Raw genomic sequence first — 14,775 nt, 5'->3', positions numbered from 1 at the left:
GATACCACACACAATATTTTAAAGCACTGACAAATATCCTGAACTCAGTCTAAACCAAGATATGTACTAGCGTCTAAAATGCATTTTTCCCTAGGGGGAAGTTAACTTCGACAGGTGATAATTGTAATTTAGCTGTGACTCAGGAAGGGTTATCATACCAAAATATCATCTACAGACATGGATGTTTACAAAAATGATTAGTAACCTTTGCCACCTTGAGTGGTACCGAAATCTGGTCTGGCCCATGGACTACACAGGCTGTGCGGGGGGGCGGGTCATTAAAAACACTGATGATGAAGTCCAGAGTGTGTTATCAGGGGTGCGCTGATGTTGACGGGAAAGCTGGCGGAGGTGTGAGGGAACCGGGTGAGACAGCGGCTGGGCGCATCAGCAGAGCGGGGTTGAAGCAGAGAGCAGAGCGGGGAGAGTGAAGGCGGCGGCGGCGGCGGCGGCTGCTGCACGCGCTGCACTGTGACTCTCCCACTCCTCACGAGCTCCACACTGACAAGCTACCGGCAACACAGCGCCTCTGTCTGCCCTTTCAAAGTAAAAAGCTGCTGTCTGACGTTTAATTGCGGCGGGACGGGTTGTGAAAATAGATGCGGTGGGGCGGGTCAAAATACTTCATAGATGCGGGACTGGCGGGTTGGAAAAAAAACCGGACCCACGCGTCATGCATGCGCGCTTGTCTGTGTGTGTGGACGACAATAACTGAGAGTGAGCGCTATGCGGAGATGAATGAACGGAACTATATAGCAAGTTTTTTATTTTTTTTTTATTTTTTAAAGCTGACGTAATTGCAACCCCCCCCCCCCCCCCCCGCGATTGGATCGCCTATCGGCGATCGACAGTGTCCACGATCGAATGATCTGAATATAGGGGCGATTTCCCATCCCTATAACACAGCAACAAGACTCAAACCATGTCCACTGCTCAGAGACATCCGTCTCCCAGCGTCTCCAACCAAGGAGGAAATAAGAGACAGAAACCAGGCGGCACCATCAGGTCTCTGTCTGGTCAGATATTGATGATCAATAATCAGCTCAGTCTCTCTGAGATCCTGATCTTGTCCTGATGAGATGTGTTGTTGTATTGAGGAGACAGTAAATCACAAATGTGACATCCAGATGTCCTCACTGTCCAGAGGCCTGGAGCTGTCAATCAGAAGAGAGTGAGTGTGGTGAACAGTGTAATAATCAGTGTTTGTGGCTGAATGTGTGTGTGATCAAACAGCTGTTTTCAGACTGTGTGTGTGCTGACTCCAGATCAGATGAAGCCACAAAGTGGCTCCTTAATGAAAGTCTCCAGCAGCTGGAGCTTCACTTCCTGTCTGAGTCCATGTGCTCTGAGCTGAGCCTGCTTCTCTCTGCTTCCTCTGGACTCTGACTTCAAGTCCAGTCAAAATGTGTGGACAGGTTTGATGGAGCTCGGTTTGATGGAGGACGGCTGCTTTATTCCACATTATGTGACTGATCACAGTGAGTCAGTGTGTTGCAGCTGATCTGTGTGAAGAGCACAGAAGAACAGAGTCATTGATGATGAGATCCTGATCCGTCCTGTCACTGTGATCAGAAGGTTTCTATTAGAGCTCCTTCATCCACTCACTGCTGCTGTGGCTCCTGTGGAAACCTGCTCACAGCCTCATTCTTCAGCTTCCTGTGGAGTTTTCTTCAAACAAACACAAGTTGTGTTCACACTCAGTGTTTCTCACTAAACTCACTGTGTGTTTCACTGAGCTCTAACAAACGTGTTGAGTGTGTTTCCTTCCTCATCAAACACTGAAACCATCCACTGTTCACAGCTGCACTCTTCTTCTTCTTCTTCTTCTTCTTCTTCTTCTTCTTCTTCTTCTTCTTCTTCTTCTTCTTCTTCTTCTTCTTCTTCTTCTTCTTCGCCTTTCTTGGTGCATTGTGGGATATCTGGGCTGGTCAGCTCCACCTGTTGTGTCTTCATCTAATTTGCTGTGACGTGTGTTTGTGTAGCTTGAGAGTAAGAGAGTGAAAGTGTGTGTCTCACACTGAAGTGACATGACATGGAGAAAAGACATGATGAAATGTTTCCTCTTCGTCTCCTCCTGCTCTGAATCATCACTAGATGATTCCAGCTCCTTCTTCTCTGTGCTCAGTGTTCATCCATACATACAAGCCTCCATGTGAACACAGTGATAAAACAGTGTGTGTGTGAGAGCCATGTAATGTCCATGTGTGCATGCTGACAGAGAAGGTGCTGCTCTGACCCCCCCTCCTCCTTTCAGGGTGGAGCCTGCTGGAGTCCCATGGTTGACACCAGGTCTGAGGAAGTGTAAGTGTGTTTTGACTTTGAGCAGCACATTCAACCATATTCACACTGTCACATCACTGACCTCATCAGTCTTCATCAAACTGTCAATAACTGATTACATGATCAATAACTGCAGCTGTGTCTTGTTCTCTCCATCAGATTCCTGTCGACTCACAATCGACACAAATGCAGTGCACACAAAGATCAAACTGTCTGATGACAACAGGGAGGCGACACTTGTGAAGGAGGATCAGTCATATCCTGATCATCCAGACAGATTTGACCTTCCTCAGCTGCTGTGTTCAACTGGTCTGACGGGTCGCTGCTACTGGGAGTTCGAGTGGAGAGGAGACGTTGATATATCAGTGAGTTACAGAGGAATCAGCAGGAAAGGAAACAGTTCAGACTGTGTGTTTGGAGGGAACGATCAGTCCTGGAATCTGAACTGCTATGATGATGGTTACAATGTCTGGCACAATGACAGACGGACACATACCTCCTCCTCTTCCTCTGTCTCTGACAGAGTAGCAGTGTATGTGGACTGTCCTGCTGGCTCTCTGTCCTTCTACAGAGTCTCCTCTGACTCACTGATCCACATCTACACCTTCAACACCACCTTCACTCAACCCCTGTATCCTGGGTTTGGATTCTTCTGGTCCAGTTTTGGTTCCTCAGTGAGTCTGTGTTGAGTGAACCACAGAAACATTCTCACTGTTGAACAGACAGTTCAGTCTCTACATGTCTGTCTCTGTCTCTCACTCACATTTTCACATTCATGGATTAACACTAGCACCGCCGTTGGACACTATATACCTATAACCGCCATGAGTCGTTCATTGGACGAACTGTAATAAAGTAGGCTACACCTCTTCTACAACCAGTCTGTCCAGTGTGGAAAATAATTTCTGCGCCGTGCGTGTGTGAAGTAGCCAGACTGGACGTGAGTGTGCATCTGCGCAGCCTGCGCACGTGTACACACAGAGACACACGTGCACACGCACGCACGCACGCACACACACACACACACACACACACACACACACACAGACACACACGCACACATAGAGAGAGAGAGAGAGAGAGAGAGCGCATAAGACCAATAATGTCGGCGCAAATCGGTGAATTCTCTGGTCGTCCAATAAACGAACGTGGCGGTTACAGGTAAAAATTAGAAAACGTGATCGATATTTTTTTGTGTGAATAATATTTATTGTATTTAAAGCAGATATCAGCTTCACGGCCGTTTCGGCTAATGCTGCGTTCAAGGCAGGCTTTTGAAACCGTAAGTTACAGCTTCAAGTCACAACTACGACTTGGTAGCGTTCCAGGTAACCCGTAGCTCGTGTTTTTACCATCCTGTTGTCTGTGAAAGTTCCCTATAACGGCCACTCGTAACTTCCGACCCGTGAACTCGTACCAGATCGAACTGGTATGACTTCACAGGAAGGAAAAACACAAAGTACGAGTTTCTTTGAACGCACCATGAGTTAGCAGCCCCCGCCCTTGTCAGGCATCAATTGGTCCTCGTGCTACGTCACCACATTCACGCGCATCCCTTGGCTGCACACACAGCCCTTCATGCCGTTCTCTCTCCTCATTGGATAACACTTGTATCCCACAAGGAAAATTTTCTCCTCGGGTTACAGCAGAGCAGAGTGACGGAGAGACTCGTGTTTAGGCTGAAATACTTCATGTAAGTGATTGCTGACGGAAAATAGGACTATTTAGGACTTATATTAACAAAAACATTCCACTGATATCTGCTTTAACAAAACGGGGTGCTGCCCAACATCATTTTAGGAAAAGTCACAGACTGGTGGACTTCAATGTTTTTTTTAAATAAAGTTATGCACAAATGAAAATCAAAGTCGTCCAATGAACGTCAGTTGGCGGTTCTAGTGTTAAATCTCTTCTCAGTGATTCTTGTAAACTTCTTCCTCTTGCTTTAGAGATGGAAGCGTTGATTATTACAGGACATGTCTGATGTTCCTGTCTTTTCACAATAAAAGCATCAGTCTCAGTGTTTCGTGTTTCTGAAGATGAGGACAACTGAGCTGATTCAGTTCAGACTAAAGTCAGTCAGATATGTGACTGGATCCAGCAAAATGAGTCGCAGTGACCCGAATTTCAAAATTGAGATTTTGGTATCAATGGAAAGAGGAGAAAATAAGCTTTAAAATGATACCCTAGTCAAAGTCATACATTGGATAGTTTTTAAGATATGGCGATTTTAATGATGGTCTTCCACTCACTGCTTTCGATTGAACACCTGAGAAAAATGCGTTCAAACAATTTAGAACGTCTCTGGTTTAAAGCCTTCCGTGAATCTGGCGTCTGTTCCTTACCATGTGATTACACGTACCTTATAGAGGCACCGTTCAATGACCCTCGGAAAGCAGAATGTATCTATTCAGATGCTGTTTACAGCTCGTCTCTATCATAAACGGTTCAGAAGATATTTCATGTTTAGTAAAACATCTGCAAGCGTTAGCATGCTACGTTCGCTTTAGCATCGATGCTAACGCTCGGTTTAGCATCGCTGCTACCGCTCAGCTGAGCATCTGGCCCCGTACTACGTGATTTCACGTGGCTACCCTTGTTGTCATAAATGCACCATTCAAGGACCCTTGGAAAGCGGAGAATCTGACGATTCAGATGCAGTTTACAGCTCGTCCCTATCAGGTTCAGAAGTTATTTAGCCTAATGTTGTGCTCCTCTCTAGAGGGTTAAAAGTTGTAAGTCAACTTTAATCCTCATTTTCGTGCCTTTCCTCAATTATCTGGACTATGAAACTTTGGGAGATTGTTTTTGAATGTCATTTCTTTGAAATTAGCAAAAAAAATTTTTTTTTGAGTTTTTATTGATTTTCCACGTTATCAGCTGATTATCTAAAAATAGAACGTTGCGACTTCCGACTCATTTCGCCAGAGCGGGTCACATATTATATATCAGAATATTCATGTGAGGCTTTTCACCCGTTTCTACTGATTTTATATTAAAGGGATAGTTCACCCAAAATTCAAATTTCACTCATTGTCTACTCACCCTCATGTCGACTAGGGGTTGGGAGAAGTTTCAGAGTCATCCGTGCCTTTTTGAAGTTACAGGGGGGCTCGGCGCAGCACTGCATTGCCATATGACAGTCGCAAATGGGGCTCACTTTTCTTCGTCCAAAAAGACACACCAAAAAACATCCACATATCTCCATACTGCTTGTCTGTAATGTCCCTCTTGTATTGAAGCCCCGACATGAGAAATTGTTCCGAAAAAAATTAAATAAGTCTATATTTTAAGCTTGTTTGTAGCGGAAGCTCCCAGTGTCTCAGTTCACTGCTCTGCCTGGGACACTGGGAGCTTCCGCTACAAACAAGCTTAGCTGAAAATAAAAACAATAATTAGTTGACATGGAGTTCAAAGGCCTGTCTAAACAGGTGGGTTTTTAACTGCGCCTTGAAGACTTCGACCGATGGAGAGGCTCTTAAATCTGGGGGAAGAGAGTTCCAGAGTCTGGGGCTAATGCTAATAACTAGTCCAGTTCAAACTAATGAGGACCTCCCATTAGTTCGAACTCTCATTACTCCGATTGTCGGACCAATGGGAGTTCGAACCAATGGGAGGTCGAACTAATGGGAGGTCGGACCAGTGCCATGGACCCCTATTTTAGTCGGAGCAGTGGGCAGTCGGCCCAATGGGTCTAGAAAAGTCGGATTAATGGGTAGTCGGAGAGATGGGCCGTCGGACTTTTGGGTGGTTGGACTGACGTATGCTCCCCATAACTGACAGTACACGGATATCTGTTCTACTGCATTATAACCTCAACTCCTTTTGTCATCCACAACTCCAGCACTTAAACCCCCACTGTCCTTACATAAACCACTATTAGCAACCACTTTAAATCACACCTACAACAAAAATGATGTACTGTACTCTGCATTACTACAAGCTCATACACCATCTACACACCCCACACAGCCCCTTCCCCCATTTCACAACAAGGCATTAAAGCTTCCACAAAACCAAAACACTATAGAGGCCACATGGTGTGTGCAGTTTTACTATTATGTGTCGCGGGACAACTTTATAATATAACTATAATCAGTGGTGTAGTAGTCGTTGGACGCGAGGGTGCGCCGTCCCCAAAGTCTTTTTTTTTTTTTTCTAAAGAGGAACTAAGCAGGATTTTCCCGTGAAAATCCTGAGCTTCTCGGAGCTTTTTAATTAAAGGTGTACAGAAAAGAAAACTGAATTTGAGCCCACTCTGGATCATAAAATTAATGTAATAACTCATCTATCAGACGATGTAGGCCAAACTTTGTGCAAAATTCTATTTTTGAGTAAATCCGGGATGAAAGTGTGTATTTTTTTTTTCGCATTGGATAATGCAGGCGCACGGATTATACGTCAGCCTGTACACGATTCACCAGCCACGGATATTGGATCCGTCATCCGTCATTCAAACGTCTGAGACACGCACACACACACGGAGCTCAGGCTCGCCCCAAGCTTTGAATATCCCGCCCGCTCGATAATGACCAATCAAATTCATTTTCCTTACTCGGGTAAACTCGTGTTGCAGCTTGTGACAACTCGGCGCGACGGGCGCGACAAACAGGACGAACGGCCATTTCTGTACACCTTTAAGGTAAAAACTTTTTACCTTAATTAAAAAGCTCCGGAGTAATTGTGATCATTAACTACATGACTTGCAACTTGTTACGAGTGAGAGCGGTGGCTCTCTGTCTTCCACCTGCGTCTCAGGGCTGAAAACCAGCCTTGTAACATCAGTGTAGTACCTGGTAGCCACCCCGGTGTCCCAGCTCTCGTCTCTGCACCCTGCCACACAAACGCGCTGTGTAACCCGCATTCATTTGTTCATGATGGACACGTCATAACATCGTAACATTATTCACCGCTCTCTATTGATTTTTCACTGGCTTCGTTGTAAACAAATCCACATGGCCAGGCGGAGGGGTGTCAAAACAGCAGAAAAGAAATGGGTTTTTTTCCCCCTATAAATGACTATGGAAAGCTGCAGATAGAGCCATTAGAAATGAATGTAGCTGATTTTTAAAATGTATTTAATTTTGATGTTGTTAACTTACAGGCTTTGTTAGTTTTAGGTTCAATATGTGCAAAAAAGTCAAGGTTCTCAATAAACAACTAGTCCGGCCCTGGACTTGTACCAATTTTTAAAGTTTGGCGTCCACCCAGTAAAAAAAAATCCCCACTACACCACTAACTATAATATTCTGTGTTGTTATGTATGGTATTTTATATTGTAATTGCCTATTTGTTTATTTTATGTGCATTGTATTGCATTGCACTGTGTTTTATTATTTACTTTTAGGGAACTATGCCAGCTAACATCTAGCTATTACAGCCAATGTAAATCAGCCCTTGGCTGCAATTGGGTACCTCCACATTCTTTCACTCTTTTGTCAAAATATGTTGACTTATGTACACACCCCTTCTTGAATAAATAAATAAATAAATAAATAAATAAATGGTAAAATGGTGGAGTGTCAGGACCAGGAAATGACATCATCAAACCATAATCCTGGACTCAGGTGAACCACAGGACTCAGTCATTTTGGACCCAGGAGTTCCAGGAGGACAACACAGCCCCCACTCTCCATCAGTGGGGAGGAGGTGGAGAGGATTAAGTTTGTAAATTTGAAGTGTAAACAGCCTATCATCACATTTTTGCACCCCTGTGGGCCAAACCACTTCCTGTTTCCCCTGCTCATCCTGGTCAGGAAAACCCGCCCAAACAATTTGGTTGACAGCTTTGCCCTTACAAAAGAAAAACAGTCACACACGTTAATGTCTTTTAAACCAATATTTAGGGCCCGAGCGGCGACTGCAAGTCGCCCAGCGAAAGCCCTATTGTAACTGCTCTGTTTATTATTATTCTTTCTTTCTTTCATTATTTTTCTCTCAAAAGGATCGCATTTTTGGAGGCTTCAACATGCCCCAAAACGCGTCAAATTTGGCATGCACATCAGGCCTCGCGAAAAATTCGATATTTTAAAGTCGTTGGGAATGGGCGTTGTCAAATGGCTAAATAGCGAATGTGTGTAGGTCAAAGGGCGTCAAAGGGTCAAAGGGCGTGGCTTCTAGGGCCTTAAGAATTTTGGCGACTTTTCGTTTGCTCGCCATTTCACCTTCGAACAGCTCTAACGCCCACATGCTTTATCCGATCAGCTTCAAACTTGCTGGACATGATGATGGCTCCGCCCTGAACGTCCCCATATATTAATTTCCTACGTCACTCATAGCGCCCCCCCGGTGGTAACAGGAAGTGGCCAGTTTTTCCTTTAACATGTACTGATGGCACATAGTTGACCCCATTAACTTCATTCCACTTCTAAAACATGCAGAACAAGTTGGTGAAGCTACATCATGAACGCTGTGAAGCTACGAGTAATGGCGTCTGTGTGGCGACGCGGCGACTGTCGTCCCTTGCCATGAAATTACGTTTGCCCTTTTGATGGCTTTAATGAACTCGCATCATCATGAAATTCGATACACAGGTCCAGGGTGGAGACCTCTTCCATCTGATAGGGGTTTCGCTCATGTCGCCCCCTAGTGGATACAGGAAGTGCCATTTTTTGCATTAACATTGTCTGATTTCCACGAAACTTCACATGTGTGATGAGGGACTGACCCTGAACACACTGCATGCATCCCATTACTGCACCCTGGTGGATGAACCATTAACTGCTCATAACTCCCTCATGTTTTGTCCGATTCACTTCAAACTTCACATGAGTGATGAGGGGCCGCCCCTGAACGCACCCACCCACAACTGCTTAGTGCCACCTGGTGGATGAACGAAACATTGCATTTTTTGCCTCCTTCCAGGTTTTTTCTCCCTTTCAACTTCACGCCACAGCCCCGGCATGCCTCAGGCCCCGCGGTCGCATGGGTGAGCGAGGGCCCGTCATCGCCGCTTGCGGCTTTAATTTTCTCTTTATTTTTCCACATGTATTTTCTTTTACAGATTTACTGTTTTTGTCTTCATGATAAAGAAGTGATTATGGTCACAAACACCTGCTCTCATACATAATCAGCTATTGATTATTAGAAACTGATGGATCAATAAATAGTGACTCAGCGTATCAGGCTTCACTCTTCACTGCAGCTTCAACATTAATATTTATAATATAACACAATAATTCACCAGGTGTTTTCTTTAGAAAAAAATGGTGTGATTTTTATTAAACACAACAAAAAAAAAGTCACTTCATTGGTCTACTCATTTTTATTGAAAGGACAGATGACCAGAGGGGCAGAGTTTTCACCTCCATCATTATCACAGGGATTGAAGAGTGGGTGTAGTTTGTCAGTGAAGCAGCAGCCAATGAAAGAGTAGATGAGAGCTGCAGCATGTACGTCATAAAAGGAGACCAGACCCTCCTCATAATCCACAAACACCCCCACCTTCTCAAGACCAGACCTCAGACTGAGATCGACTGGGGGGTCATCATCAGCTTTGTACTCATCTGCATTTCTCAATGATATCGTCCAGTATCCTCTCTGAGGATTCCATGTGATGACTCCCTTCCTGTCAATCGACTCTCTGGCCACTCCCACAACCCAGCCGGTTTTTCCTTTGACCTGAACCTCAAAGTAAAATCTGCCTGAAGAGAAACTCTGTTTTCCTAAGACACTAAAATGACATGTAAATCTATCTGGGTTGTCTGGGAGTTCCTTCTCTTCATCACCATCATGAACTTGTTTTCCATTATCAGACAGGATTAGAGCAGGATGTGCTGTATCAAGATCCAGAGTCACATCCACTGCAAACTGCTGGACCCTCTTCATCTTTATCTTTCTGATCTGTCCATGGAGCGTCTCCTCCAGCTGAGACACAGCTTTCACCACAGTCCCTTCATATGATGGACAGACTCTGACCTGTGTCCAGTCCTTGGTGGGTGGAGCAGCTTTCAGGGATGGGAAGCTTTGGAGGAGGTGGAGGTGGTCTTCAGAGAGTGAGAGCTGCTCCACCTCAGTGCTTCTCTTCTCCAGCTCAGAGATTTCCTGTTCCAGCTCTGTGATGAAGTCTTCAGCCTGTTTCTCTGAGCTTTTCTGTTTCTCTTCGATCTCCTTGATGAGCTGCTTCAGGCCTCTGTCAACAGACTCCTTCAGAGCAGTGAAGACCTCAACACCTTCTGCTTTCTCTCTGTCTGCAGCAGCTTTACTGATCTTCATTGACTGTTTCATCTCCTCAATCTTCAGTCGTCTCTTCTGGATCATCTGCTGAGTTTCAGCCTCTGTCTTCTGCAGCTCTGCCTTCTTTCCTTCATATTCTTCTCTCAGAGGAACGACCTCATGAGTCTTGTGGTCTAAAACAGAGCAGAGCGTGCAGACACATGTCTGGTCAGTCTGACAGAACAGCTCCAGAGGTTTATCGTGCTTCCTACACATCCTGTCCTCCAGGTTCTCCACAGGCTCCATCAGCTGATGTCTCCTCAGACGTGTCAGTGTCAGATGAGGCTCCAGGTGAGTCTCACAGTAGGAGGCCAGACAAACCAGGCAGGACTTAAGGGCCTTCAGTTTGGTTCCAGTGCAGACGTCACAGGGAACTTCTCCTGGTTTGGAAACTTGTTGCTCTGAGCTGCTGCTGCTGGTTTGTTGAGCTTCACGTCTGAACTGAGCCACCATCTCAGAGATGAACCTGTTGATCTCAAGCTGAGGCCTTGTTTCAAAAACCCTCTTACAGATGGGACACTGACATCTGTCACTAACATCCCAGTGTTGAGTGATGCAGCTCTGACAGAAGTTGTGTCCACATGATGTGGTGACTGGATCAGTGAAGACATCCAGACAGATGGAGCACAGGAACTGATCTTCAGACCTCAGGTGACCGGCAGCAGACATGTCTACACACTGAGGGAAAACAAATACATTCATTTAAAAATAATGTTCTGTGTCTTTAAGACTCTGGTTCTCTGATTGGGGGGCGGGGCCGTTGTATGGTATAATTAGAGCACTGGAAAAGAGAGTAACGACACGCATTGGTTCAATGGAAGCGCCTCCTTATGGCGGAATGTGGGTATTGCAAAAGCGCCCAAGAACTGACAACTCTGCATTGTTGGTGAATGAGCAAGTGTGGTATTTTCAATAATTTAAGGACATTTCTAGATCACCCACGTTAATAGCATCATTGAGGACCCTTTACAGATAAACATTAAAGCTATGGTCTACGTTTTGAAAGAGGATGAGAAAAATTAGAAAAAAGCACCTCTCACACACCCCCGCCCCTCCCCTCTGAGCTCGTATGGCCCGCCCCTCGGGACCTCCTCGCGACACGCCTCCCCCCCCCTCCCCTCACAGAGCAGAGCGGAGCAAGCAAGTTGCAACAAGCCTGCAGCCTGCAGAAACCAAACGCGGCTTTGAATGCGGAGTAAAATGTCATATTCACAGTCCCAACTTCCACAATAAAACCAAAGATTACCTGTTCAACATGAACTCAGCACCGCCGCTGCAGCAGCCTGACCGGGTCTCTGCACCGCGGCGCCGCGGAGCTCCAGGCCCCGACTCTTCCTGCTCGTCTTCCCCAGACACAGGACTCTGTCCTGGGTCACCCAGCGCGAGGAGTCTCCCTGTAGCATGAGGCTGTGCTCGGCGCTAGCCTACTAATAGCGGCGGTGCCAGTCCCGATGCCGCCGCTGTGCACCAGCTGCCGGTAATGAGGCGGTGACAGTTGCCGTCGTCGCCGCCCCCGGCAACGGGACCGCGGCGACCGCTGGTACGAGCAGCGCCGCCATTAGCAGCCGTTAGCACAGCCTCATGCTACAGGGAGACTCCTCGCGCTGGGTGACCGGCCACAGGGTGCTGTGTCTGGGGAAGAGGAGCAGAAAGACCGGGGCCTGGAGCTCCGCGGCGCCGCAGTGCAGAGACCCACTCAGGCTGCGGCTGGAAGCGGCTGTGTGTCGGGGAGAGGAGGAAGACTAGTAGCTCAGCAGGGCCGCGGTGTGCAGGGTGCAGAGCACCCCGGTCAGGCTGCGGCTGGAAGCAGCTGTGTGTCGGGGAGAGGATCAGGGAGACTCGGCGCAGCAGCGGTACCGGTAATAAGGGCAGCAACACATTCTGTGCTTCTGTACTGTGCTTCTCTGAATCCTAGTGGGCTTTTTTTCGGCAGACTGACCGGGGGGTGGGGGGCAGCAGGCCCTGAATTGGTGGGTTCACGTGTCTGTGGCTGAGCAGCTCAGAGCTGTTACAACTACTTGTAGTTTCTAAGCGGAGGGGGTGGGGCCGAGGCGGGTCGAGGAGGAGCAGGCGAGACGAGGGGATTGGATGGAGGATACGAGCCAGTGGGAGCCAGACAGGGCGCGCCGTGCCCATTGGTCAATTTCTATGCAGGCCCACGGCTGATAGACTGAATGGATTTTTTTGGTTCTTTTTGCTATTTATATTGTGTATATCGGACCACAGGACCATAATCACTGTATAAACGATGTTAATAATAATTACAAATGCTCCAAATCGTAGACCATAGCTTTAACATATAGGCGAGTAAAAAAAAGAAAGTTGTCGACATTAATGTTTCAATCTACATTTTGTAATAAACAAATTTTAAGTATAATTTAATATGACCAAGATACCTAAAAACAAAAACACGGTCGTTTTCATCAATTTACAAGCAAGTGGGCAACACACATACATTGGAGTGAATGGGTTTTCTGCGTGCTTTTGCAATACCCATATCCTGCCACTCGGGGCGCAAAACCCTTACCACGGGAGTCAATGGTGGTGTTGTTACTCTCTTTTCCAGTGCTCTAGGTACAATAAACATAAATCATTCACATAGAGTCTGATGTTTGTGCTGTTCTAAATTTAGTTCCTTATACACCTGGTGATGTTTTGTTATTGAACTTTTCTAGACTAAGTCATTTGAAGTGTAAACATCCAATCAGATAAGAGGAAGGAAAGACCACATTAATCCTTCACTGATCTCCTGACTTGTTAATGAAGAAGAGCAGCAGACTGAGCTGCTCTATTATTTTCATTTGATCAATATTGAGACACTGACATCCTTAATTTATATTTATGTCATGTATAAGAGGAGAATATTTCTCGTTTTCCAAGCTGCATTTAGTGACAAGGACACTGTGTTCCCTCTGGCTGCTTCACAATAAAGGTTGTAGCTCTTATTGTGAAAGAGCAGCAGGAAGTAGAGAGTAATGCAGCTGTAGCAGGTGATAACTTGACAGCTCTAAAACCAGGAAATGAGGTGAGGTGTAGAGAGAAGCTGGGCGTTATAAAAGTCCTGAGCAGAGACAGTTTAAAGTGGACTATAGTGTCTCTGTGGACAAATGGCCTCAGGTCTGTTGTGAGCCAGTTCACTAGAGTCAGTGTGACATGAAGAGAGTGAAGCTTCAGCTGAGTAGAGATGAAGCTCAGTTTTAAGCTGCTGCTCACACAGTGAATGTGATGAGCTGTACTCACCAGTGTTTGGTAGAGACTCTGCTGTGTTGCTGACAAACTCCTGATGGACTCACTTTGACTTTCTGTCTCGTCTCAGTCCTCGACCCCTCACACTTTAGTCTTAACTTCTGGACGGTGATGCTGTGTGTCTGTGATTTTATTGTTAGCATTTCTCTGGTGAACATGGAACAAAGGTGAAGCTCCACCTGACAGGTGGGAGGAGTCACATGTATGATTGACAGCTGCTGGGTGAAGTCCACCATGAAGAACCTGGCCCAATGCCCACAGCCTCACCTTTGATACCATCATCCTCCATAAACTGGGTCATAAACTCTCTCTGCTCATGGACGTCAGACTTCTTCACCAACAGACCACAGAGTATCAGGACCAGGAAATGACATTATCAACCACAATACTAGACTCAGGTGAAGAGACCTAGACTGGAGGTCCAACATCCTGGTCCTAAACCTCCACAACAAAGGAGGTCATTGTGGACCCAGGAGGTCTGTAGGTCTCTGTGGGCAGGCCACTTTCTGTTTCTCCTGCTCATCCTGGACAGGAAAACCCGCCCCAAAACCATTTGATTGACAGCTTTGCCCTTACAATGTGAAAAACATACACACAAGTCAAAGTCTTCTCTTTTTTCTACTTTTCTTTTCTTTCCTTTTTTGTGTCTGTGAGCACTTCACTGACTCACTGCATGTTTGTATAAAAGGTGTTTGTTGGAGGAGAAACTGAGGACGACTCTGTGTTTCAAGGTCATCAGTGACTTATCACTAAGGGGGCGTGGTCTCTTTGAAGGCAAGGCAAGGCAAGGCAAGGCAAGGCAAGGCAAGGCAAGGCATCTTTATTTATATAGCAAATTTAATACCAAGGCAACTCAATGTGCTTTACATAAAGACAAAACAAAACAAAAACACAGTTAAAAGGAGCTAATAAACAGTAATTCACTATAATAGACCTGTTAATGATTACAAACAAGCTCACCTGCTCTGAAACATAATCAGCTATTGATCAGGCTTCACTTTCCACTGCAGCCTAAAGGGATATTCCAGCGTAAGT

General features: G+C 45.9%; 2 protein-coding genes across 2 annotated transcripts in view; one reads left to right on the top strand and one right to left on the bottom strand.

Moving 5' to 3' along the window:
- LOC311004748 (protein NLRC3-like) overlaps nt 1-2,969 on the top strand; it is a gene marked incomplete at its 3' end in the record, with an annotated part of 34,803 nt that extends 31,834 nt beyond the window's left edge. Inside the window, exons 10-11 of the mRNA XM_083996917.1 lie at nt 2,255-2,301; nt 2,440-2,969. Coding sequence (XP_083853043.1) covers nt 2,255-2,301; nt 2,440-2,969 — 577 coding nt within the window. The remainder of the gene's footprint in view (nt 1-2,254; nt 2,302-2,439) is intronic.
- A 6,565-nt stretch (nt 2,970-9,534) lies between these two features.
- Nucleotides 9,535-13,806, bottom strand: LOC311004409 (E3 ubiquitin-protein ligase TRIM39-like; the record flags this gene model as incomplete). The annotated part of the gene is made up of 2 exons (XM_083996467.1): nt 13,735-13,806; nt 9,535-11,172 (listed from the first exon to the last, which is right to left on the bottom strand). Exon 2 carries the CDS (start codon nt 11,161-11,163, stop codon nt 9,535-9,537), a length of 1,629 nt encoding a protein of 542 aa, XP_083852593.1. The 5' UTR covers nt 11,164-11,172; nt 13,735-13,806.
- Between the last annotated feature and the right edge of the window lie 969 nt (nt 13,807-14,775).

This window comes from Trachurus trachurus, assembly GCF_905171665.1.
Source record: "Trachurus trachurus genome assembly, chromosome: 21".
NCBI classification, from domain to species: domain Eukaryota; kingdom Metazoa; phylum Chordata; class Actinopteri; order Carangiformes; family Carangidae; genus Trachurus; species Trachurus trachurus.
The sequence above is the reverse complement of the archived record's forward strand: the minus strand, read 5'-3'. Positions and strand labels throughout refer to the sequence as shown.